At 41.0% G+C, this 27,446-nt stretch overlaps 1 protein-coding gene across 3 annotated transcripts in view; it reads right to left on the bottom strand.

The window, feature by feature from the left end:
- RXRA (retinoid X receptor alpha) overlaps positions 1-27,446 on the bottom strand; it is a 282,995-nt gene that overhangs the window by 233,874 nt on the left and 21,675 nt on the right. For 2 of the 3 annotated variants that reach the window (XM_089684687.1, XM_089684688.1), the window contains exon 2: positions 9,340-9,552. The exons of the other annotated variant lie outside the window; for it this stretch is intronic. In XM_089684687.1, coding sequence (XP_089540813.1) covers positions 9,340-9,552 — 213 coding nt within the window. The remainder of the gene's footprint in view (positions 1-9,339; positions 9,553-27,446) is intronic. 3 annotated transcript variants of the gene reach the window in all.

Below are 27,446 nucleotides of genomic sequence, written 5' to 3' on the forward strand. Positions count from 1 at the left end.
GCGGCAGTAATGCTGGCTATACACTAGTAGGTTTTGAATGAACGTAAGTATGAACATTCATAGGAAAATTCTTTGTATATGTTCAAAAACTGGATGAAAGTCATTCAAATGTACTTCAAAATGTATTTGCTTTTAAGATTCAATCTGGGAGCGAATACAGTTTTCTGACCAAAAATCACATACAGTGTTAAACGTGTTCGATTGAGACAAATTTTCCATCCTGCTTCGACAAGTTTTCTCATCATTGCAATCAAAAGCAAAAGTCAATTTGACCCCACAAGTGGTTAGAACATTGAACAAATGTTCCTAAAATTTAAAATTTCAAAATGAAAATCTACTAGTGTATAGCCAGTTTTAGTCTGGTGGATTTCATCCCCAAGATTGGCGATCTCTGGAGATACAGTGACTATACCAGTCCACGTGGATATTGGTTATTGGACCTAATTGGGAGTAAGTCCAATAGCCGCCTTTGAGTCACACACTAGCCTTTTTATGGCTGGTTGCAGGGACCGTTTGCTAAACACTGAAGGTGAGTGTGGTTTCACTTTTCTGCACCCTGTTAGGACTATTATTCTATTATGTTACAGGCCTAATAGCAGCAGGTGAATTATTGCTGTACTTTGCTGGCAACTAGAATGCATTTTATAAAACGGTTAGATTTAGATTCTTTATTTCAATAAGAATACCTTGGACAGTTAGCATTGGATATTTATTAGACACATTTTTTTTATTATACATTTTTAAAGATATTGATCACACTTAGCGCTGGATAATTCTAATTTATACTGTACACACTGTAGATGTAGATGTGAGATACTCTGGACAATTCCAGTTTTTACACTGTGCTGTATGTGACACAATCTGGGCACACCACTCAGTAAACTATGCTGTACATGACATACTCCCAACTTTCCACTGTGGACGCTGTGCTGTTCAGAATATGGTCTGCACTATACCTTTCTGAACACCTTCCTGTATATGAAATACTCAGAACGATCCCTTCCTGTATACTGTACAAGACATACTTGAGGAACACCACTCAGTGCTGTATATTACGTACCTTAGTCCATCCCAATGTGTACATTGTGCTGTATGTGATATACTTTGAACCATCTGAGACTGTACAATGTGTTGTACGACTTAAGCTGGCCAAAAATACTCATTTTTTTCAACCAGCAAGCAGGCAGATTGAAAAAAAAACAAAAAAACAAAAACTGAATGGATTCCCCCTTTCAACTGAGGTGAATAGGGGAATCTTCCCTGTTGTGCTTTTGTATACTGACAGCAGGACTCCTCCTTTGTCAGAATATACTGTTCAGCACTGCAGTGCTGATCGAATGAAAATATACCAACAGTCCCATTAGAGAGGAGTCGATCAATAGATCAACTTCCCTTGAATAGGAATTTCAATCAATCTATGGCCAGCTTTACTCTGGACCATCCCTCTCTGAATATTATACTGTACATGACATAATCCAGATGTACCAAAAAATACACTGTGCTATATGTATCATGCAACAACTGTCCCACTCACTGCACTGTACTGGACACCACATACTCCAGACTGCACCATTTTGGAGTGCCATATCAATGGCACCACAATGCACTGCCATTTTACGGTGAGTTACCACAATACATACAATTAGAATGGGCCCAACCTGAATGACATTTAGTTGGCTAACAGTGTTTATCATAAACAAGTGACATTTAAAAAAAAATAATATAATTGCTTTTTTTCTTTGTTGCATCTCAGTGCTGTAAATTCCTGCAGTTTCTTTGCAGCACATTCCTGTCTACATGCATGCACTCCAGTAATGGCTCCATGATTTTTCTCAAAGTGGATTTCCTGATGGTGACAACAGTGGACCAGGACTGTGTAATGTGTGTTACTTTTATCTCCAGGTGAACTGGGTGACAATGTCAGGAATGAAAGGGTGACAATGCAGGAGCACAAAAGAGAGATGGGACACCCTATAACAAGAAGTACCTGAACAAAGACCTTCATGGTACAATCACCAGGTATTGTTTTAATAAAAGCTGCAGATTTCAATAATAATGACTTTTTAAATGACTTTAACATGTTGGAGCTTATATGATTTTTTTATATGATTTTTTGTAATTTGGTTTACATATGCTTTAAGGCTAGGTTCTCATCTGTGCAGGTGGTGCTGTTGCGGGACCTGCACAAATACCAGTTGCCTCAACCACCCACATAGCGAAAAGCAGGACCCACGGGAGTGTGCATTAATCCTAACCTTGGTTCCTGTGCAGGCTACAATTTCAAAAATAGTGCAGGGACTTCTTTCCTGCATGCCCCAGGGCATGGCAACCCATTCAAATGAATAGGCTCTTGTGCCCATGCAAAATTGCGGCCCACGAGGCAGCACAGGTGTGAACCTAGCCTAAGATGGCCAGATACATGGCAATTTGATAGAACGCTTGATTTTCATAAGAAAAAAGAAAAAGAAGTGTAATTTTGTTTGTACTTCTTGAAAATACTAAAATACACAGTAATTCCCATATAAAACCATCCTATGACATCTTGTAAGAACAGGTCCTTGCTGTGAGTTGAGCATTCTGGTAGATGCAGTAAAAAAAAAAACAACATCTCAGCCTGTATCATTTTCTGTCAGCCAATTTATCTGGAAATAAAGTAAAACTTGGGCATTAAATCATTCCAGAGTTTTAAAAAAGGAAGTCGTCTCGCATTCTCTTTATGGAGAAATATGAAACACATGGTGAATAAAGAATTAGGGCCATGGAAGATATGCTCAGCATCTTCTATAAACATATGGATCCCTTTTATGATTTGCAGAGATATTCACAGAGCAGACTGCATATTCCGTCAAATGGCGCTGGAAGGGTTAAACAGGGCTGGCCTGGGAATGTTCACCACTGGTAGTGAGAGCGCCTTTTGTCAGGAAAGCCAGCATGAGCAGACTTGTAGCAGCAGCCGTCGCTCCTGCACCCTCGTTGTCAGTGCAACTGCCCCCAGGCGTTATCCTGAGCCAAATCCCAGTCTGCAGCATAGAATCCAAAGTGGAGGTACACAGCCGACACACATTGGGGATTCGGAATGTTGAGCAGATGTTGAGATGTCACCCATAGCAACCTCAGATGAAAGCCGATTGGTTGCTACTGCTGACAATTCTAACGTCACTCTGGCTTTGACTGGTCAGCCTTGCAGAACTATGACTTAGAGCTAGTTGCATGTAAAATGACCATGTAACTCCATTGTCATCTCTGAAAAAACAACTCTGAACCAATTAAAAAAAAAGTTTATAGGACACGGAACACTTATGATGTCAACATGTTATCTGGAATTGATCGCTAAAATCTTTCCCTGAGAATACAGCCTGTGCAGAAAGGCGGAAGAATACAGGATACAGAATAACTTATTTCAGGCTCCAGAGTGCTTTCGGCTTCTTTAAACGTGCGCCGGGTTGAAAGTCCAGAGCTGGCATGTTATGAACAGACTTTAACCTTAAAGTCACTCTTCTTGCACAAGAACAAACAAACCAGCAGGTGAAGAAGAAAGAAAAAAAGGAAAAAATAAAAATATGACCACAGAAAATTATTTGCAAACATAATTCTGTCAGCTACTGACTTGCATCAAAAAATATAAGAGGTCATGTCTGGTCTGGCAGGGAGTATGTAGTCACCATCAAAGTGTCTGAAAATGTGCCGAAATGCTTTTTGTAGATGTGCATTGACTCTTACTGCGTTACATTATCTGTGCCTGATCCACTGTACAAGACACTGCAAGATCTACTAGACTCATCACTGGACAATATGAGCATTCTGGTTTATGGTACTCTCATTTTATTGGCTCCCACTGCTGTCAATCACAGCCAGTATGGAGGGAGCAGAGGGGGGGGGGGGCAGAGCAGCGCTCTATGTGTCTCAAAGACACACAGAGGTGGCTCAGAAGCGAGCATGCATGAGTGCCCCCAGAGCAAGCATCTTTCTCTGGGGGCACTCAGCAAGGGGGAGTGGCCTGCAGTGCCAGCAGGGGACCTGAGAAGAGAAGGATCAGGGTTGCTCTATGCAAAACTATTGCACAGAACAGATAAGTATGACGTGTTTGTTATTTGAAAAAAAAAAAAAAAAACACCTTTACAATCACTTTAACCTGACACAGATTCCAACCTTTCACACCCCACCCAAATCTAGAAAAATGTTTTGGCCTTTGATATACTTTAAAAGAAATGCTAATGAACAATCTGGGCCTTGTTCATTGAAGAATTTTAAAAAGTATAAGAGTAGTAAGAAATGGGTAGGAGCGGTGCACACATTCCAAAATTTTTGACAGAATTTTGACACATCTGCTCTTATCTACAGATATGCTCTGCTTCAAATGTCACATTGTACCAGCTAGATCAAATGACCCTCATATACACATGGGCATCATCAGAGGACAGATCTCGGGAAACTGCACAGGTTATATGTGCAATCGTCTCATTTAGTATCAATGCCCTCCTCCTGCATCCTATCAAAAAGTTTTATAAAATGGTGAACCATTTTGAGGGTTGCCTGTCGGCAATGTTATACCTTTTAGTAGGGCTGTTTATCTGCTTTTACAAGTATATGTATACGTATCCAGATGTTAACGGCACAGTTTGTTAATGTTACATTAGTGCCAGTATGTGCCGCTTGTGTGAATAAGACTTTAGAGGGAGAGGATGTGGGACCAAGCCTGATAATGGTCCCCTATCTGCTATCAGTGTTTATACTGGAGTGTACAGTAGAGCTGATCCAGAACTGATAAGTTTGTTTCTTTCTTAGTGTACACAATTTCCTGGCAAACAATGGAAACCCAAGCCGCGGGAGGCCTTAAATTACATTTACACAGGTCTAATCCATCACAGTATCTGTTACGGCATCTAAATCCCCCGTCAGCTGCGAGCTATCGAAAGCCAGTAACACTGCTAATAACACCATTAAGATATTGAGGAGATTCGAGAGTACTTTTTCTTTACCAATTCGGAACCCGAGAGCCTCAGATCGATGGAGCTGCTCAGCTTACAGGGAACTTTCTATGACAGGGCCAACATTGCAAGCTATCGGCGCCGATCGAATAAATAGAATTTGTGACATCTTCTGGACACAGCTTTCGCATCTTTTGTGTCTGTTCCCGCCGTGAGTCTCAGGGGCTCAGCTTCAATGGCAGCTCCATTACGGAAAAAAAAAACAGTTCTTTTCAAGCAGTAAGAACAGCCACTGACTGGAAAATCTTTCCTTTTACATCCCATCTAGTCCTTCCTTCCATTAGAGTCTCCTGTACTATATTTCAGAAACTTAATTTCATGAGCCTACAATCATTTCTCTGTACCCCAAGATGACAGTCGCCCAATCCTGCCCTAGTCTTGGGATGAACAGCTGACTGGAAAGTTATAAAACATTCACAGTCACTGCTCTTCCTCTTGTGTATACACAGCAGCATCTGCCCATCTATACCCCTTCCACCGGACATTCAGGCAAGCCAAACATTTATAATTTTTACGATGTTTGATGGAGTCCTGAAGGCACATGAAAAACCCACCAGCCTTAGAAGTCTGAGAAGATCTAACATATTGCCATAATAACCTCTCTGCAGAGTCTGTAATATAAAAGACTGTCGAAGCTTCTCTGGATGAAATACCAGACTACAGAGTAGATATGGGCTTAATTTTAATACCCCCCAGGAGAGTCCACGTAATGCACTCTGAGAAATGCATGTAAGCCCGATTTTTAAAGATTCTGCATAATGATGTTTGTGTGGTGTTCCACTTTCTCTATTGCTGCAGTAGCTGGAGTACAGGAACTTCTACCACCAGCCTGTCAGTAGGCACTGCTGTGCCAAACAATGCACAGAGCCTGCCTTCTGAACTATAGAAGTGCTGAGAGGAGGAGTTTCAGGTGGCGGAGTCAGTACAGGAATCACAGCTTGCAGGCAGCAAGGTACCATGGGAAACGAAGTCCTTAGAAATTGAAAGTGAACAGCAGAGAAGAAGCTACAAAGCATGCAGGGAACCCAGGAAGTTGTGCAAATAGATGGGCAGAAAACAGGCAGAACTAAAAGCATGAAAGGAGATTTGTGATTAGGCATCTTCTTTAAGACTTAAAAAAAAATGTCAGTAAAAATATATAAGGACAAAATGGAGGTATTTGCATAAATGAAGGTTTGCTGTTGTCACCCGAGCATGCACATTTACTCTATGGAGCAGAAGACCTGGTTTGACAGAAGAACTGCACTCCCAATAAACAAGGACTTGTCCAATGAATTCCCTCATTATGTAATAGACAGGGGTGTCAGCTGGCATCACAGCTTGATTCTGCTGAAATAGTGCAAACCGGGAGCTAGTTATCTCCTATCAATGGACAGTTTTAGCTCTAAGACTTTGTTTCCAAGCTTCATTTAAAACTGAACTCTGTGCTAGCAAGTATTGTTTAAACCAGTGATGGTCAACTTTCAAATCAAGTGTGGCCCCCAACACTTACAGAGGGCTGCACAATAGCACAGTTTCTGTGTATTGAATTATATTGTGTCAGGTTAGGCAGCCCATTCAAACTTACTGAGCTTATTGCACCCCAGTGCCTAAAACTATCAGTCCTGCTATACCGAAATAAAAAATGTGAGTTGGTGTCAGGGGCATTAAAGGTAACTCTCAGCATTGGATTTAGCAGCTGCAGTAGTAACCCCCCAGCACTGGTGTCAGTGTATGCAATAATAATACCTTGCACTGGTGTCTGTCACCGCAATGACACCCCCAACATTGGAGTCAGTAACTGCAATGATAACCATCAGCATTGGTGTCAGTAGATACAGTAATAAGAACCCCCAGCAACTGTGTCAGTTGTCATAGCAGTGCTGTTAACAACACTCCACCACAACCACCTTCATTGCTGGTAAGTTGCAACCTACTCAGTACCTACAAAGATCTCCCATGTCGCATTCTACCCGATGACGTTGAGCCACCAGGTCTGGACTATATTTCTATTTTCAGGCAGAGATTACTTCGCCCGACAGTACGGACTTTGTTTTAGTGCCAGGTGCAAGAGATTCCAAGTATCCAGCATTCTCCTACCACTCTACAAAGTGCCCAACATGCGACAGGCTACACAGAGGGAGACAAATGTTGAGGATCAGGAGTCTAAATACATAAAGGGAAGTGTGTTCTTACTTGAATTTTGATCTCCGTAGTGTATTTCTTACAGATTTGAGCTGTATTGCAGAACGAAACAACTCCTTCACTTTGCCTCTGTGCAGGAATTTCCTGTATTAAAAATTGGTCACCGCTGCTTTCTCTCTTTGCGCAGGGTGACTGGTCTTGTATCAGCCTACAGAGGGAGGACTTCTTGGGTCCCTCCCACAACTCTGTTCACTGCACTGATTATGTGCAGCACATTGATGATGATTTCACTGAGACTTTAATATCTGGATTTGCAAAGGCATTTGAGGCACACAAATGGGATCTATATCATTTGATTATTTATTAAGGAATAGAGTTAAATTAAAATAATCTTGCCTGTAGTTCAGCTTTAAAGCTGTGCAGGCGGCCTAGCGAGGGCTGGGTTCTTTCAGCAGCTCACTGTGAATCACAAAGTTCCAGGAAGCTGAGTCACAACTTGTGACAGAGTAACATGTTTTATATATGGAGAGCCAGATAGAAAAAGAGACTGTAAACAGCAGAATGTAATCTGTCCAATCGAATGAATTTATCTGCTGTGGAGATGGGGGTAATATGTCACATGGAGAAAATAACAGCATTTACAATCCAAGACATCCTTTTATAATAAGCAGCAGCCAAAGCTGCCAAAAAAACATGCAGATTACACTTTTATCTCTTTTTCCAATGCAACGGTACAGCAACTAATGTGAAAAGCAAGCGAGAACTGTTTTTGTTTTGTTTTTTTTCCTGGTTTTGGTTCTGATGTTCCTAATAGCATGCCAAGACTCCATGAACACTGGGTGTTTAATAACGCTGGTAGCTGTGTAAAGTCACATTAAAAACGCAAGTTCTTCAGCATTTTGTGCATTAGCATTTCGCCGCGTATGCGGTTTATTTACTAAAAAAAGTTTTTTTTTTCTTACCGCGTTTTTCAGTGTTAGGTCGTTTTACAGCTAAAAAACTCCTCTAGAAACCCACTAGTTCTGAGGTTTTTTTCCAGCCAAAAAATGCTGATTACAGTCTATGTGTGGATGGACACATAGGTTAACATGCTGGGGGGTTTACCGGCTGTAGAAAAATACGCCAAAAGCCAAAAACAGCCGCTGTAAAAATGTCCAGTGTGCATGAGGACTAAGAAGGAGGAATCAGTTATCCAAATGTAACTCATCTCCTTTCAACTAGGGGAGAAGCCAGTAAGAAACCATTGTTCATAATCTACATAATATAAATGTACCTGAAGCTTACTCCCTCCAATAATGCCGCTGACAGCAAACCAGATGCAGAAAGCTGTGCGATTCCTGCGCATATGGTGCACAACTCCCTTCTTGCTTCTCAATGGGATGGTCTTGGTCTCTCAGAGATTATTCAACAGGCTGGAAATTTTTTGTCAGCATTCATTGCTTCCAAGTGATATATGGACTGTCATATCACGGTCAATACTGGACCATTTTATGACCAGTCTATGGACAGCACCGATGTTTTCACAGAACAAGAGGAGAGGGCAGTGCCGTGTTAATCGCAGATAAGACAGGAAAAAACACTAACATGTTACTAACAAGAGCTGGCAGCTCCATCCAACAGCTCAAAATTAAGGCCTCATTCACACTGGGCATTTATACAGCTGATTTTTTTGGCTTCTGCCATTTTATTCTACAGCCAGTAATCTCCCCAGCATTTCATCCTATGTGTTTATGCACACATGGACTTTAATCAGCATTTTTTGGCAGGGGCATTTCACCCAGAACTAGCGGGTTTCAAGAGGAGTTTTTTTAGCTGTAAAAACGCTCTACTGCTGGTAAACACAGTAAAATGCGGCAAACCGGAGTTTGAGCCTTTTTGGAGTCAATAGTTTTTGGGGGGTTTTTTGTAAAAAATAAAAAAAAATATTACAGAAAAACATGGCAAAACTCACATTTTTCAACGCGACTTTATACAGCGAACACCACCAACGTTTTTAAAACGTCCAGTGTGCATGAGGTCTTAAACACGATTCATTGTACAGTCATATGTTTTACATATACAGGTCTGCTCAGTTTTATAAAAGCAACTGGCTGACGAAGCAGAGAAGAGCTAACAGCAGATAAAAACACCATCTAATGCTGAGCATATTACTTCGTTTTGCTATATGCAATCATTGATGATAAAAAGTTGACAATTCTAAAACAGTTTTTCAATTTATAAGATCTACCTTTTTGAGTTTGTTTGACACTCCAGCCTGCCCCTTGCCTCCATCCTTGTCTGGACGAGAATGACACCATCTTACTTCTGGTGCCTCCTGGGATATCCACGTCCCAGGAGGCAGAGGGGTGGACCTGGTGGCGCATCATCAGGGGCTGCCTGTATGAACCCAGAAGATACAGCTGATCCTGATGACTTTGAAGCGAAGATTGTGGTGCGTGACCTGGCATGAGATGGCGAAGTAGAGAATTACAGCAGAACAATGCTGGATTTGCTAGGCGTGAAAGTATATTTAACAAAGTTAACCTAGAAAAAAAGGTAAGTCGGGGTTCAAAAAGGCCACGGAGTATCAAAACTCTCTATAAAATCTGCTACACCACCTGTAGATAGGGACAACTTTCACTTGATATATGACAACTTTTTCAGCATTTTTAGAGGTAGCCAGTGTAGAAATAAGGCCATTATCCAATGATCATGATTTGGACAGTCATCAGCAGGGTTGTTTTTTTGAATAGTAACCACCAAAATAATCTTAAGGAAAAACTAAACTTCACAAGCTGATACTTTATAGACAGTTTTCCATTGTTGGGACACAATCTGAGTGCTATTTTTCAGAACTGTTCTGCTGAAGAAAATGACATTTTAGCCATTCAGAATGATTCTGAATCTAGCACAACAGATATTCATATGGTGGCAGTTCCTGCTACTTCATTAAAGGTGATTAATGCAAATGTTTCAGCAGTGACCCTACTGATGCCTAGCAAGTTACAGACAGTCATTAAGCTTCTCCAGCATGCAGCAGACGCAGTGTTGTGACCATCATGACAAGCTTGTTATGGGACACAAAAGCCTCCTATCTAGAAACCACAATCTGCAGTGTCATGACACAGGCAACACAAGATATTACAGAGGGTTCAAGTAAACTAAAAATCCCAATAACCTCAAATAGGCCACACAGCAGAATGGTACAATATACTGTATATTCATGGGGAGGCAAAACCTCCGTTATTACTGTGGATTCCCAGGAGAGTGAACAATACAAAATCAAACGCTGACTTGTGTCACAAAGTGGTAAGGGCGGCATCATTTTCAATTATACAGAAGCCAAAATTCATAAACACTATGGCACCTTCTCAAATGCATCAAAATACTTTACATATAGACCATATGGTTTGAATTCTGGTTAATGTTACAACATTTTATTGTGAGTTTAGCCAACGAGCAGAGGTACCTTTGATGATATACAACCTATTGGAATACTCAAAGTAGTACTGGATGAGTAAATATTGAAAATCAAACCTGTATTCAGGGTCCACAGATAACCCAATTATGGCTCCAATGTATCATCCAGTCATTTGTGTTGCGCACTTGTTCACCCGACTCACTTATGTCAATTATCTTGAGATTTGGGAACCCAAAAGTTTAACCTTCTTCTGGTGAAGCCATTCCTTTGTTGATTTTGACGTATGCTTTGGGTCATTTTAATGCTGAAAGATGCGACTAAGAAAATGTCAGGAAAGACCTACTAGAAAATCTGAACTATATTTGGGGTTAATCAGAGGCACTTTAAATGATGGCAGGTGTGTACTGACTCCTAAATTACATGATTTTTAATGTGATTGCTTAATTCTGAACACAGCTACATCTCCAATTATAAGAGGGTGTGCACACTTATGCAATCACATTATTTTAGTTTTTTTATGTTTACTCCCCCCTCCCTCCCCCTAAAAGATTTCAGTTTGTTTTTCAATTGAGTTGTACAATTTATAGGTCATATTAAAAGGTGGGAAACGTTCTGATATGATTTATCTTTGTCTCATTTTTTTTACATCACAGAAACCTGACATTTTAACAGGGGTGTGTAGACTTTTTATATCCACTGTAGGACACCCAACGTGATTTATTCTTCCAAAGCAAATGCACCTTTGCACACTGGTACTGACTAGTATTGCAATGTTTCTCTTCCTCACTGTGACCTCAGTGCTAATGGAGAGGGGCAAACAAGGATGCTGTGCAGGTACCCTATGTTCCCCTTATCAACCGATGATCTCACTAGTTGTTAAGATGCCGGCAGCTGGAAGGTTGTAATAGTGTACAATGAAAAACTGTGAATTTGTGTAAATAAAAGGCTGGCTTGATTGACCTGCTGGCTTGTATGCAATTTTTGGGCAATTTTTGGGAATTTTGTCAAGGCAGCCCTGATTGAAAAAAAAACTGCTTACAAATGCCAAGTGTAAAAACATCTTGGTTTTCAAACTCCTGTCATCTAAAGATCTAAAAGTCATATTTTCTTCTAAATGAATGCAGTCATATTTCAACATTTTACACTAAATTAGATGTAAATTTCAAGCTGATGTTGGAAGTAGCAGGCACTGGTAAAGGGTTATGGAGAGGACTTCTAGGTTTTCCGTGAACTGAACCTTCACTGACAGTGACATTGCCACCAACTTGCTCTTGTCTCCTTGTTAAATAAAAAAAAGCAGGAGGCTTCTACAGGCCCCAGGCCTTTGACATATAGTTTCCATGATAAGATAAAGGGCATTGATACCCACTAAGACAGGGGCTGACCCACTCTTCTCCCAGTCTCCCCCATTATCTTACAGACAATGGGAATTAGCTTAGGCCCTTAACACTTTATAGTGTCTCCATTAACATATAAATTGATTTAATTGCTTCACTTCTTCATTGTTCTTTTTCCTTTCCTTCTTCAAAAAAAAAAAAAGTTATTCCATAATGGCTCTTTAACTCTGCTGGTAGGTTTGAAGATAGCTGCACAAATTGTCTCAAACTTAGAGATGTAATAAAGTGGATGTATACAGATTTGTTAAAGAAGTCTAATAAAGAGAGTTTCAAAAATTGCTATCATTCTAGTGTTAGAACACATTTAAGAGAGTTTTCACACTGATCTGCTTTTTGGTGCGTTCTTCAGTTAAAAAAAGGGAAAGAAAGTGGAAGAATACTGCATCCCTTTAAAGTCTATGGTGCTCTTCACCCTGGACCATTGCGCTTCAGTTGTGGTGAAAAAAAAATCCTGCTTGCGGCATTTTTGGAGCATGTTTGGTCTGATGAAAAAAGCACCAAAAACACACCTCCCCATGGAAATGAATGGAAACAGCATCAAAAATGCAATGCACCTCTGGGAACTGCTTTGTCCAGTGGAGAAAAACGCAAACAAATCAAAAATGCGACGCAGCAAAGATGCTGCAAAAACGCTTATAAACATGTAAACTTAGATGCCATCTATTTAAGCATACATAGGGACTGGACTCTCTGTACTACGAGAAAGAAATGCCTTACTCCTTAGGGCTCAGCTGGCTATGGTCACCATTTCCATGGTGCTGGACTGCTGCACTGTGAGGAGTGGGATGCAGGGTCCCTTCTTGCTGTCTTAGGACATGATGCAGTTATCTGACATCTATTTTGTTGGACTTTGTACCATACTGTCTTGGAAAAACTTGTTTTCAATAAACATTATTGGAAAAGAAAACAGAGCTCTGAAGCAGAGGATTGTATATTTTACCAGGTGGCATATAAGGGAGTTTTAAGAAGACTCATTGAGATCAGCGAAATATCAGCTAGTTTACAAAGCAAACTTCAATTTGCAGTACAGTGCGCAGAAATAAAACTGCAGTTTGTGAACGAAAATTTAAAAAAAAATTACTTTTTGGAAATCTGCAGATTATTGAAATCCAAAATCATTTCAAAGTATGCAAGTAAAAATGATTGGAAACAACATAACATTTATAATTAGGCTTATGTTCTGAAGATAGAATAGAAGAAAAAAAATGTGTCCAGAACATCCACTTCAGCCCACTGGGGTAATGGTTTCTGCAAAACAATCCTATAGGCATAAAAATGCCCTAGTCTTAAAAATGCCACAGGGGTGAGAGATGGCGCTCCATGACTTCCCCATTGTACAAGTACACTTCAACGCAGGTCCTTCCAAGGTCATGTCTGAGGTCATGCACGAGGACAAAGGAACAGTGGGCCGCACAGCTACCATCCACAAGGACTTTATAGTGTCATAAAGGCCAGTTAGGAAAAGCCAAGTCGATCTCCGGATAGCAAGGGGTCAGCAAGTCAAGCAGGGCACAGTTTTATGTGTCCCCTGTTATATGTCCTTACGTTCACAGAATTCATGGTCATTACAAACGAAAACATGTTCATTCCTTGACCCTTTAGAGATATTTTGCTTTTTTTCCCCCCTAAAAAGTTGCCCTTATTTGGTTTTTATATACATGCATTACAACTACTAATATCCAACTAAATTCTTAAATGTATTCTGCTAACTGTATGTTTTTCACGTTCTATCAATAAAAACTCAAAACTAATTATTTTAAGCTGTTTTTACAATGTCTTTTTACAGAACCTATTGCACTACCTCATAACAAAGACTATTTATTCAATATAATATGTGTATATATATTTTTCCTACACACGCACCTAATCCATATGGTGAGGGAGTAGTTAAAATAGGTTCCTTTAAAGAAAAAAAAAAACAACTTAAGGTTTCAGTGTCATTCTTATGCCCAAAATATACGCAATGTGCCAAATAAAGATGCTATGTTATAAAATTATGAAAAAATGCTTAGAGTGCTACTAGAAAAGTCGACTGTCTGGCCCTCTGTAGCAGATAGGAGGTTAGTTGGCTCAGGGAAGGCCGTGATGTCTTCATTTTCTCTTCCGGCTCTTACACTCTCACACCTGTTTATCCTGAGCCTTTCCAAGACTTTCTGGTCCATTTCACACTCACTCAACTGCTGAGTCGGACAATTGCTAAAACCGAGAGCAGATTACATCCATCCACCTATGTAGAGACACCAAGAGGCCTTCCTGCTTATCCAGCCATCCCTGAAAGATGTATGGCAATGTCCCAGGAATATGCAATACAATGCAAAAGTGGCAACGGCATTTAGCTGCAAAAACAACTACAAGTCCCAGCATTGCCCAGCAGAGGACACTTACTATGTTTTGGCCTACACTGGAAACAAACACATGAGGGCCTTGAAACATTTTTTTTTAACTTTACTTAAAGTGGTTGTAATGGCAGGAGTTTTTTTATGGCAATGCATTATCTGCATTAACCACTTGCCCCCCAGAGGATTTTACTCCCTTCCTGACCAAGCCGTGTTTTGCGATATGGCACTGTGTTACTTTAACTGACAACTGAGCGGTCATGCAATGCTGTACATAAATGAAATTTATATTTTTTTTTCCCCACAAATAGAACTTTCAGTGGTAATCACCTCTGCAGTTTTTATTTTTTGCCTATAAACAATAAAAAACTGACAATTTTGAAAAAAAACACTTTTTTTTACTTTTTGATATAAAGCATATCCAGTAAAAAATGAAAAAAATAAAAAGGTCTTCATAAATTTAGGCTAAAATGTATTCTGCTACATGTCTTTGCTAAAAAAAAAAATCCCAATAATTGGATATTATTTGGTTTACGTGAAAGTTATAGCGTCTACAAATGGCGGTATATATACTGGAATTTTTATACTAGTAATGGTGACGATCAGCGACTTATAGCGGGACTGCTGCAGGCATTCGGACACTGGGTGGGAACTGACTAACTGCTTCTGACATCCCCAGTGACACTAATACAGTGATCAGTGCTAATAAAGAGCACTGACACTGTACTAATAGCACTGGGCAGGAAGGGGTTAACATCTGGGGCAATCAAAGGGTTAAATATGTGCTGTGTGTTTTACATTGTGTGCTGTTTTACTTGGGAGACATGCTCCTTTGCATCTCTCTGCTGTGCAGAGAGATACAAAGCAGCATTTCAAATGCTGACAGGAGAGAGACCTGTGTTCTCTCCCGTCAGCTTTTCCGATAGTCAATGAGTGCCAGCCTGGAATCGCCGGCCGGAACCTGGTGATTGACATCCCCAGCCACCAATAGAGACACAGGTAGGGTAGCGCGAGTGCCCCCCCCCCAACCCGGAAATGCAAATCATGTATATATACACGTGATTTTGTGCAGCAGTGCTGCCCTGTAGCAGTACTTCTGCTATAGGGCAGATGGCAAGTGATTAAGGTAAAAAAATCCTTTCATGTTTAGCTTCCCCCAGCAAGCCCCTAAATACTCACCTGATCTTGATAGGGTGCTGTGTCCGTCTGCAGCAGCTCTTCTACCTTCTGTCTCTTCTCACAGGAGACTCGGCAGCAGAGAGAGCAGAGAGCAAGCGAGAACCCTATTTTATGCTCAGTGATGTCATCAGTGTGTTTTGTGCTTCTCTATGCCAGCCTTTTTCAACCAGGGTGCCCATGCACCCTAGGGTGCCTTGAGATTTCTTCAGGGGTGCCTTGGCAAAAGGTCTAAAAATTGCCCAAAGTTTGTACACAAGCCAGCGGGTGGAACAAGCCTGCCTTTTAGTTACACAATGCCAGAGCTTTTCATTGTGCACCATTAAGATCTTCTAACTGCCAGCGTCCTAACAGTCAACGACATCATCACTTGATAAGGAGAATGTTTGTTGCCTTCACAGCATCCTTGTTTGACCCTCACCTGGCCCTCTCTGTCAGTGCTGGGGACACATTAGCTGAGTGAAGGAGAAAAACTGAGGGAGAGGAGAAACCTTGGAACACCAGTCAGTACCAGTGCGCAAAAGTGTATTTGCTTTAGAAGAATAAATTGCCTTTAACGTTGGGTGTCCTACATGTGTGGATGTTGCTTCAAGTATTAAACTATTAGAAAAGTGTTTTCACATTTTAGAATGGGGTGTCTTGAGACTGTTCATAATTTAGAGGGTGCCTTGACTGAAAAAAAGTTGAGAAACACTGCTCTATGCAATACAGGCATATTATGGCTGGTTGGAGGGCCTAGGGACAGTTGGCCTTTGAAGAAAGGGCTTGAGCATCATGTACACTAGCCTACTGTGGTCGCAGGAAAACGCAAAAGGCGGCAAAACATGGTACCACCTGCTTTGGCAAAAAAAAAAAAAAAAAACACCAAAAGCTTGTGTACATGAAGCCTTCGATGATGCTGGAGGTTCTTCAGCCAAGAAATGAGGTGGGCACTGTCTAACTGGCTGCAGTTCCTATTGCACACTCTGAAAAGCTGAAAGTGTGCAGTGAAATCACAGAAGAGAAACCTGACGTTTCAGAAGAGAAACCTGTACAACTGTGCAAGACTGAGGGTCAGACCCTATTCTCACTAGGTTTTTTCAATTTGCAGGTGGAACCGCGATTCTGCCCGCAATTTTAAAATACGCTGTCCAAGTGTGAAAACACGCAATTTCAGAACCTTGTTTGGGCATTGCGCATCCCGCAATTTTATTTGCACATCTGCCATGCGGAAAAATGCATCTTGATTATGGAAAAAACACCCTGCATTTTCAAGTGCCATTCATTTGATCACGCGTTTTTCACACTTTGGCTGCGCATTTTCAAACAGTGGGCAAAATCACAGAGATTCCATGATTTGAAAAAAACCTAGTGTGAATGGAGCCTCAAGTCAGCTTTCATTCAGATTTAATCAAGGCTTCTGTTTTACTGTAGATTGCAATATTTTTATTCTTAGAAATATTTTATTAGTTGCTCTATTTCGTGAACACTTGCTGGCTGCAATTTTACATCTTTAAAAAGGTGGAAAAAAACAACTTAGTAGTGCAATGCATATAAGGCAACACAGGCTGCCCACGGCAAAGCTCTGGACCTTTGCCAGCAATTAAAGGGAACCCATCACCAACACATACAGAATAACTGATGTAATTTGAAGAGCCACCACCAAGTCCAGTATAGACTCCTCTTGAGGCATGGAAGGTGCATGAACTATACCATAAAGGGGTTGATTTACAAAAGGTAAATAGTATGTGCAAGTTGCTCTAGATCTGAGGTGAAGCTCTGCTCATTTCTATCATTCAATCATTTCCAAGCACAAATGCTGTGTTTTTTATTTTCCTTGCATGTCAATGGGTATTCCTTGCAAAGTGAAGCTTCACCTCATTTACAAAGCCCTGGAGCAACTGCACTTGCAGTGCACAGTATATTTGCCGAATCAACCCCAAAGTGTCTTCTAAATCAACCTTGCCATTCTGTATTCTTGTCTTCTGACAGGTTTACTTTAAAAATCAAAATTCTGCTGGCAATAGGACATTCTGGGAACACCATCTGTATAGCCATTTGAATATGTGGGCTGGGTATTCTCAGTCCCACCCATTGTAGTATCTGTTTTTTCTCACATACAGAGATCATACAGCAGGAGAGGACAGCACCTTTGTAGAATCATGAGGTATCAGTTCTGCAATGGATTATACAGAACTCAGGATTAAAGGAAATATCCTGAGTTCAGTACTCCTATATACTATACAAATATATGACATGATGTTGTGGCCCAGAACTGGTAAATGAAAGGGTTGTCATTTCCATATAGCTAATTGTGCTTCAAACCATGTGATAAAGAAAACTTGTCATTAAAGAAATGTGTGGACTTCTCCTGCTGGTCTCTTCTTCTAAAAATGCTTGTTGCCTGACAGTCAGTTTCCTGATTTTTGCTCTCACTTGGACTTCAGTAGCCGCATGCTTGTTCTGAATATATGATTCAAAGTTAAATAGCTAATTCTAATTGGATCTGATGCTTGCAGCCACCAGGGGGAGAGTCAGCAGGGTATTTTAGGGGTGGTACAGTTGAGGGTGGGTGGGAATGTTGGAGGGCAAAGAGTGGTTGATTGGGTGGTAATAGCTGAGAACAGAATTCCCCTATTACTACTTTAGCATGCAGATTGCTCTACATGGCATCCACTTGTGATACAGACACTGATGATAGGACAACAGCATTCAAGACTAGAGGGAATAGATCATTGACAGGAGGTTACTAAGGAAGGTTCAGATTGGTGCTGGATGCTAGCCAGACAAAAAAACCTTTGGGAGGCTCATAGAATTCAAAGGCAGCTCATCAAAATACACAAAACAAGCATTTTGACATGTTAGCAACATGTATTACTAAGCCTTGGCCAATGGCTACTAACCCTTCAAAATCTATATAAAAAAAAAACACTGAAAATGCATGTCAACACCCAAATTAAATGCCCAAAAAGCACCTGTAGGTACACGCATAGATGTAAATGAGACGTTCATGAGGCTTGAAAGTGAGAGCTGGCAGTAATGCTATATGGAACTACAGTTGTGTGCTGGAAAATATCATCCCCCACAATGAAACTTTTTTTTTTTTTAAACATATCTAGCATTGTAGGTTTCCAACTGTATCATTAAATTGTTTTGGAAACTGCAAAAATAACAATTCTTATTACTTATATATAGCTATATAGTTTCCCTTAAACCCTGGTTCACATATATACGGTTTCCCTGTGGCTGTGTTGCTCAGGCACAGCAATCCATTCATTTGAATGCGCTACTGTATCCAGTCAAAACGCAAGGAAAAGGTCCCTACACCTTTTCAGAAAACGTGACTGCAGGGGACCCGCATATTACAGCAGTTTCCAGTGTGTGGGGATGCCATTAGCATGAACGGTATTCCCACGCATCTCCTGAGCAGCAGCACACTTTTCTGTGCGGGTGGTTGCAGCTTCGGGAACAGGTGCAGTCCCGCAGCGGGAACCACCCACACAAGTGTTAACCTTGCCTTTTAGCCTAAATGCAGCCAAAATAAAACACAAAAAAATCAGCACAAGTGACATAATTTGCAGTAAGTTGGACAGATGCTGATGCCTCTTCTTTTAGTTTATATCACCACCACCCCCCCCCCCCCCCCACCCACAATGAAGCAGGGGTTAATAGAACTACAGAACTAAGGGGATGTTACAGGATCTCATCAAGAGAGCCCGACTATGCCTGCCCTTTCTACCCAGCTGCTCCATTTGAAGAAGCCATACTTAAACTTTGATGAATGAAATGTGATCTATGAATGGAGAAGGCAGACCTTTCAACCATCCACCCCTCCTCTATTCATAGATCCTGTTTCATTAAACAAAGCTGTAGTATGGCTTCAATGAATGAAGCAGCTGGACAGAAAGGGCAGGCATTGTCAGACTCTCTTGATGAGAGCATGCGACAGCCCCTTAGTTCTATTACCCCCATTGCGATAGAAGATTATGGGGGCAGGGGGAGCATGGATGAAGGAGGATTTCGCCTAAAAGAAGAGGCATCAGCACAAGGGACCCATCCCTCTGTCTGTAAGCTATGCCCCTTGTGCTAATATTTTTGTGTTTTATTTTGGCTGCATTTAGGCTTTAAACAATTGTGACCTTCCAGTCTACATTGAACATCTTGTAGTAAAATGATTATATAAGGAGTACAGTGCGGACTGCACAATTCCTGAAGTCAGTCCAGAAGCCACTGAGAGCAGGGAACTGTACCAGGTCATATTAGGAAGGACACAAAGGGAAAGATTTACTAAAACTGCTGATTGGTTTCTATGCAGAGCTGCACCACATTTTGCGCTCTCCAGTTTTATTAAATAACCCCCAAAGTGACTAAAAGAATGCCCAACACCTTCTAGGACATTCTCTGAACAAGAACCTTCAGGTTTAACTTCCCTTAAAAACTTTCCCTGTGTCTCCTTCCAGTATGAAAGTATTCATAAGCAATCACACTGTGACATATATGTAACAAACATGCAATATATCAGAGTCCCCAGGGGTGCCGCAGCAAAATGGCCAAAAATTTCCCCAATCCATACAAAATAAATTTTTCTCGCCACCAGTTACCCTATTTTCGTTTTACAGCGGTGCCGGAACGCTGAGGCAAAAGTGCACTCGGACATCACAGGCACTCAGGAAGCCCAGCGGGCAACCTGCTCGCATCCTGCCAACCGATGGGATCAAGCTATTTCTAAAGGCTGTCCCACATAGCTTTCTGGGAGGCGTACCGGGCTAGTGTTCTGCTCTCTGCTATGTGGTAGTGGAAGGCGCTCTTTTGTCAATAGATGGGGCGGTACATGCTGGTGTGAGAGGGCAGAAAGACACAGGGAGAAGGCTTCTTCAGTGTACTGCATATGAGCTCTGGGAGCTACAAAATGTTTGTGATAGTAGCAGACTTGTTAATTGCAAACATGGTGATTGGTTTTCATACAATCAAAATTTTATATTATACACACACACACACCAGGTAAAATAAGTATTGAACACATCATTATTTTTCTCAGTAAATATATTTTTAAAGGTGCTATCGACATGAAATTTTTACATGTCGGTAACAACCCATGCAATCCATACATAGAAAGAAACCAAAACAAATAAATTCAGAAATTAAGTTATGTGTAATAAAATGGAATGACACTGGGAAAAAGTATTTAAACAAGTGAACTGAAATGTATTTAATACTTCATACAAAATCCTTTGTGGGTAATGACAGCTTCAAGATGCTTCCTGTATGGGGAATCCAGTCGCATGCATTGCTCAGGTGTGATTTTGGCCCATTCTTCCACACAAACATGTCTTCACATCTTGAAGGTTCCATGGGCCTCTTCTATGAACTCTGATCTTCAGTTCTTTCCATAGATTTTCTATTGGATTCAAGTCATTTTCTCTCTTTGAGAGTCTCCTTGGCTTTGTGGTTAGGATCATTGTCTTGCTGAAATGTCCACCCTTCATCATTCTGGTAGATGGTGGCAGAATTTTATCAAGAATGCTTTGGTACATTTTTCCATTCATCCTTCCTTCAATGAAATTTGCCAGTGCCGTATGCTGAAAAACAGTCCCACACCATGATGTTCCCACCTCCAAACTTCACTGTTGGTATGGTGTTTTCGGGGTAATGTGCAGTGCCATTTGACCTCCAAACATGGTGTGTATTATGGCATCCAAAGAGTTCAATTTTGGTCTCATCTGACCAGACTATATTCTCCCCGTATTTCACAGGCTTGTCCAAATGTTGTGCAGAAAACTGTAAATTAGATTCAACATGCTTCTTCTTCAGCAATGGAGTCTTGGGTGGTGAGTGTGCCTACAGGCCATGGCGGTTGAGTGCATTACTTACGATTTTCTTTGAAACAATTTTACCCGTTAATTCCAGGTCTTTCTGAAGCTCTCTACAAGTGGTCCCCGATTCTTGGGACAACTCATCTGATAATTCTTTTCCCTCCTCTGTCAGAAATCTTGCGAGGAGCACCTCATCGTAGCTGGTTTATGGTGAAATGGTGTTCTTTCCATTTCTGGATTATGACCCCAACAGTGCTCACTGGAACATTCAGAAGTTTCCTTCTGTAATCAATGCCATCAGTATGATTTGCAATAATAAGGTTGCAAAGGTCTTGAGAGAGCTCTTTGCTTTGACCCATCAAGAGATTGTTTGTGTAACACCTTGATAATGAGACACCTTTTAAAAGGCCATCAGTTGAGACTGAACCAGCTGATATTAATTTGCACTGACAAGGGGCAGGATTGCTTTCTAATTACTGATAGATTTCAGCTGTTGTCTCAGCTTTCCATGCCTTTTTGCACCTCCCTTTCCTCATGTGTTCAATACTTTTTCCCTGTGTCATTCAATTTTATTACACATAACTTAATTTCTGATGGATTGTTACCGACATGTGGTTGAAATTTCATATCAATAGACCTTTAGAAATATATTTGCTGAGAAAAATGGCAACGTGTTCCAATACTTACATTACCGTGTGTGTGCGTTATAAAATCTTGATTACATGAAAACCAATCACTATATCTCACACACGCGTACATACACGCACTGCTCAAAAAAAGTTAAAGGAACACTTTGAAAACACATCAGATCTCAATGGGGAAAAATATCATGCTGGATATCTATACCAATATGGACTTGGTAATGTGTTAGGAACGTAAGGATGCCCCATTGTTTGATGGAAATTAAAATTATCAACCTACAGACGACTGAATTCAAAGACACCCAGAAAATCAAAGTGAAAAAATGATGCAGCAGGCTAGTCCATTTTGCTGAAATTTCATTGCAGCAACTCAAAATGGTACTCAGTAGTTTGTATGGCCCCCCTGTGCTTGTATGCATGCCTGACAACGTCAGGACATGCTCATAATGAGACGACAGCTGGTGTTCTGGGGTATAATCTTCCAGATCTGGACCAGGGCATCACTGAGCTCCAACGCTGGCAGATTGGGATTGACCAAACATGATATCCCAGAGGTGTTCTATTGGATTTAGGTCAGGCGAGTTTGGGAGCCATTCAATGGTATCAATTCCTTCAACCTCCAGGAACTGCCTGTATACTCGCCACATGAAGCCAGGCATTGTCGTGCACCAGCAGGAACCCACTGCACCAGCGTAGGGTCTGACAATGAGTCCAAGGATTTCATCCCCATACCTAATGGCAGTCAGGGTGCGGTTGTCTAGCCTGTAGTGGTCTGTGCACCCCTCCATGGATATGCCTCCCCAGACCATCACTGAACCAGCACCAAAACGGACATGCTGAACAATGTTACAGGCAGCATAACAGTCTCCATGGCTTTCACGTCTGTCACATGTGCTCAGGGTGAACCTGCTCATCTGTGAAAAGCACAGGGCGCCAGTGGCTGACCTGCCAATTCTGTTGTTCAATGGCAAATGTCAATCAAGCTCTATGGTGCCTGGCAGGACACACAGGGCCCACTAGAGGAAGTCGGCCCTCAGGCCACCCTGAAGTCTGTTTCTGATTATTTGGTCAGAGACATTCACATCAGTGGCCTGCTGGAGGTCATTTTGTAGGGCTCTGGCAGTGCTCATCCTGTTCCCTCTTGCACAGAGAAGCAGATAACGGTCCTGCTGATGGGTTAAGGACCTTCTACGGCCCTGTCTAGCTCTCCTAGAGTAACTGCCTGTCTCCTGGAATCTCCTCCATGCTCTTGAGACTGTGCTGGGAGACAGCAACCTTCTGCCAATGGCACGTATTGATGTTCCATCCTGGAGGAGTTGGACTGTCTGTCCAGGTATCTCCTCATGCTACCAGTAGTGACAGTGACCCTAGCCAAAGGCAAAACTAGTGAAAACCAGAAAAATGAGTAGGAACAAAAATTGTCAGTGGCCTCCACCTGTAAAGTCATTCCTGTTTTGGGGGGTCATCTCATTGTTTCCCCATCTAGTGTACCTGTTTTTAATTTGATTAACACCAAAAGAGCTGAAAATGAGTACCAACTCAGATCAATATCCCAGGAGTTTAACGGACTTGATGCTACAGTGTTTTGCAAAAGTATTCATACCCCTTGAAATTTTCCACATTTTGCCATGTTACAACTGAAAATGTCAGTGTATTTTATTGGGATTTTATGTGATACACTTCACAATGTGCCACTTTGTGTTGGTCTAAGGAAGGTGATAAATGGTTTTCAAAATTTTTTACAAATAAATATGTGAAAAGTGTGGCATGCATTTGTATTCAGCCCAAGTCAATACTTTTTAGAACCACCTTTTGCTGCAATTACAGCTGCAAGTCTTTTTGGGGATGTCTCTACCAGCTTTGCACATCTAGAGTGACATTTTTGCCCATTCTTCTTTGCAAAATAGTTCAAGCTGTCAGATTGGATGGAGAGCGTCTGAACAGCAATTTTCACATCTTACCACAGATTCTCAATTGGATTTAGTTCTGGACATTGACTGGGCCATTCTATCACATGAATATGCTTTGATCTAAACCATTCCACTGTAGCTCTGGCTGTATTTTTCGGGTTGTTGTCCTGCTTTAATGTGAACCTTTGCCCCAGTCTCAAGTCTTTTGCAGACTCTCACCGGTTTTCTTCTAAGATTTTCCTGTATGTGGCTACATTCATCTTCCCATCAACTCTGACCAGGTTCCCTGTCCCTGCTGAAGAAAAGCATCCCCACAATAGGATTCTGCCACCACGTTTCATAGTGGGGATGGTTTGTTCAAGGTGATGCGCAGTGTTAGTTTTCTGCCACGCATAGCGGGTTTTTTTTAGGCCAAAAAGTTCAGTTTTGGTCTCCTCTGACCAGAGCACCTTCTTCCACATGTTTGCTGTGTCCTCTACATGGCTTCTCGCAAACTGCAAATAGGATTTCTTATGGCTTTCTTCTTGCCACTCTATAAAGGCTAGATTTGTGGAGTGCATTACTAATAGTTGTCCTGTGGACAGATTCTCCCACATGAGCAGTGGATCTCTGCAGCTTCTCCAGAGTTACCATGGGCCTCTTGGCTGCTTCTCTGATTAATGCTCTCCTTGCCCAGCCTGTCAGTTTAGGTGGACGGCCATGTCTTGTTAGGTTTGAAGTTGTGCCATACTCTTTATAACCTAACCTTGCTTTAAACTTCTCCAAAACTTTATCCATGACCTGTCTGGTGTGTTCCTTGGCCTTCATAATGTTGTTTGTTCACTAATTTTCTCTAACAAACCTCTGAGGGCTTCACAGAACAGCTGTATTTATACTGAGATTAAATTACACACAGGTGGACTCTATTTACTAATTAGGTGACTTCTGAATTGGTCACACTAAATTTTAGTTAGGGGTATCAGTGTAAAGGGGGCTGAATACAAATACACGCAACACTTTTCAGATATTTATTTGTAAAAAAATTTTAAAAGCATTTATCATGTTCCTTCCACTTCACAGTTATGTGCCACTTTGTGTTGGTCTATCACATAAATTCCCAATAAAATACATTTATGTCTTTGATTGTAACATGACTTTTCCAAGGCACTGTATACTCTGATTAAAAAGTGTTCCTTTCATTATTTTGAGCAGTGTATAAAACCTTTTTTTGGTTTGTTTGCTATGTGGCTTTCATTACTTTCTAAATGTTGTGCTGCACTTTTTTTTTTCTTTTGTATACTGCTTACACACTGCACTGCCCTGCTACAGTTTGGCCACAGTGTGGGTGCGGCACAGGGTACGTATGTTTTTTGCGTGCGTTACCTGCAGCAGATTTTTAATTGGTGTGCCCCAGGATTCTGCCAAATTTTAAAAGGGTGCCTTGGTTGAAAAACACTGTCATAGCTTAACAGTCCTTAGATGTGGTGGCTGCAATGTAATTTTTAGATAGACACAAGCACAGAAGATTACCTATGGATCCTGATAGAACTCCAGTGTCCTTGTAACTTCCTGTGCACTTAACTGATCCCTTAAACCAGGGGTAGGCAACCTGCGGCTCTCCAGCTGTTGCAGGACTACAAGATCCATCATGCCTCTGCAAGTCATAGCTGTAACTGTCAGTTTTGTAATGTTGCTTTGCCTCATGGGAAATGTAGTTCCACACCAGCTAGAGAGCCGCAGGTTGCCTACCCCTGCCTTAAACAATGTCATCAGCTTTCTCATCTATTTTCTACAAAAAAAACCCTCCTCCCTTTGTAATAGTGCTGGGGGGGAGTATTTGTAATTCAGATCGGGAGAGCAGCCCTGTACACAATGACAGTCTAGTACAGGAATTATGTTACTGGCAGGATCACCAGGTGAAAGTAGAGGGGAAGAAAAACTGAAAAAGGGGTATTCATGCAGCAAAGCACAGGTAAAAGAACAAGTGTTAAAAGCTCAATGAATGGCAGCCTTCATATATCTGTCAGCACAGATTTTGTTCTGTGTGCCACTGTTTGTCTATACACCAGGTCTTTTACAAGCAGCCAACCAATGAGTGTTGTATTGTTTTGCCTCTTTTAACCCCTTTTTACGTTTTTGAATCACTGAATACTTGGTTTTGGACACATTAGAATACTCCCACCTAGAACCGCATTAGAGATGTTCACATTACAAGTTAGCGTCACTGGGAGAAGCCAAATCAATCAAGTGGATCCAGAATCTGGGAAAATGATTATTAGTTTTCATATTCGTCATGAAAGCATCACGCCTATAGAATAAAACTCTAGCCCAAGCTACTGCTCTTGGACAAATATTTGGTGGAACAGCAAGCATTATTAAAATACAACTTTTTGTTTTCAAAGTCAGAGAGACATACAACAAAAAAAGTAAAATACAACCTTTCACTTCTGCATGACAACATATTGCTACCTTCCCATGCTACTCTTAAGACTAAAAGCATTAAAAATAACCTTTGAAAGCTTAAAGTGTTTTCTGTTACCCTAACAAGTAAGACCCATCATCTCGCATCGGTATGGCCTTTTGTTTCTTTTATTTTTTTTTAATGGAAAATGCATCTAGCACTTGTATCCACATAGCAACCGCTGGGTACATTTAGAAGGAGAATGGACCAATTACGGAGCACAATTAGCAGAGAAAAACACAGCTTAATAGACCATTCTGCAACGCTGTGTTAATTCATAATCATTGCGACTATAAGTAAATGCAGATGAGAATCACAGTGGGTAATACAATGGTTGTCTGCCCCAGTGGATGAGATTTTAATACTGTGCCAAAGAAGAGCAAAATAATATCATTTCACTGGGGTAAACCAACATGCTGTCAGACTGGCCCAGGCGCATTTTGTGCCGACAAAGCCTGGAAAACAATGTGACTGATTTAGTAAAAGAGTAGGGCACGTTCACTGTACACAGGAATTATCTCTCACCTTAGTGAAAGTGGGGATGAATACCCAATAACAAACAAGGGAAATTGAAAGAACTGGATTTGTCTTTGCATATGATTGGATAATAGACGCTAGCACAGCTTCATCTAATATTTAAGCTAAGTCAACACATTTTACTTCTTTAGTAAATCAGCCGCAATGTGTCCAAACTGCATCGATCCAATGTCTGATTTCCAAGAGTATCTGTATATTGGCACCTGTAATAAATAAATAAAATAAATGTGGGGGTTTAAAGTTAAAAGGCCAGTCTGACTGATATCCCAGCATTTGAAGCATCCTGGAGAGTTAAATCTCCTTGCATCTCTGTATTGATGAAATCACATTATGTAGGGTTGCCACCATCCCTGCTGATTTTTTGGTCATTTTAGTACATTATGGAGAATATAACAGAAGGAGATAGAACACACAAAGTTGAGTGGGAACATACAAAACTCTTGGGTGGACAGGAATAAAGTCAAGAATTATGGCAGGGAAATCTCATTGTTGTCGTAAATGAATGGACTGCTGTGTGTTGCACTGAATGAAGTATAAAGTGTATCTAAATCCAGAATACAAATAATGCTTTGCAGTTTAATAGCCTTTAGATGTGGTGGCTGCATAAGTTTTCTTGGCTACTAGTAACACACTTCCTGTCCTGTAATGACAATGTTCACTCACTCTATGAGGGAGCAAGGTTGTCACCCTAGGCCAGGACTACAG

The sequence above is a fragment of the Staurois parvus genome, unplaced genomic scaffold, assembly GCF_062004578.1.
Source record: "Staurois parvus isolate SC_StPar_1 unplaced genomic scaffold, SC_StPar_1.0 ptg000352l, whole genome shotgun sequence".
NCBI lineage: Eukaryota > Metazoa > Chordata > Amphibia > Anura > Ranidae > Staurois > Staurois parvus.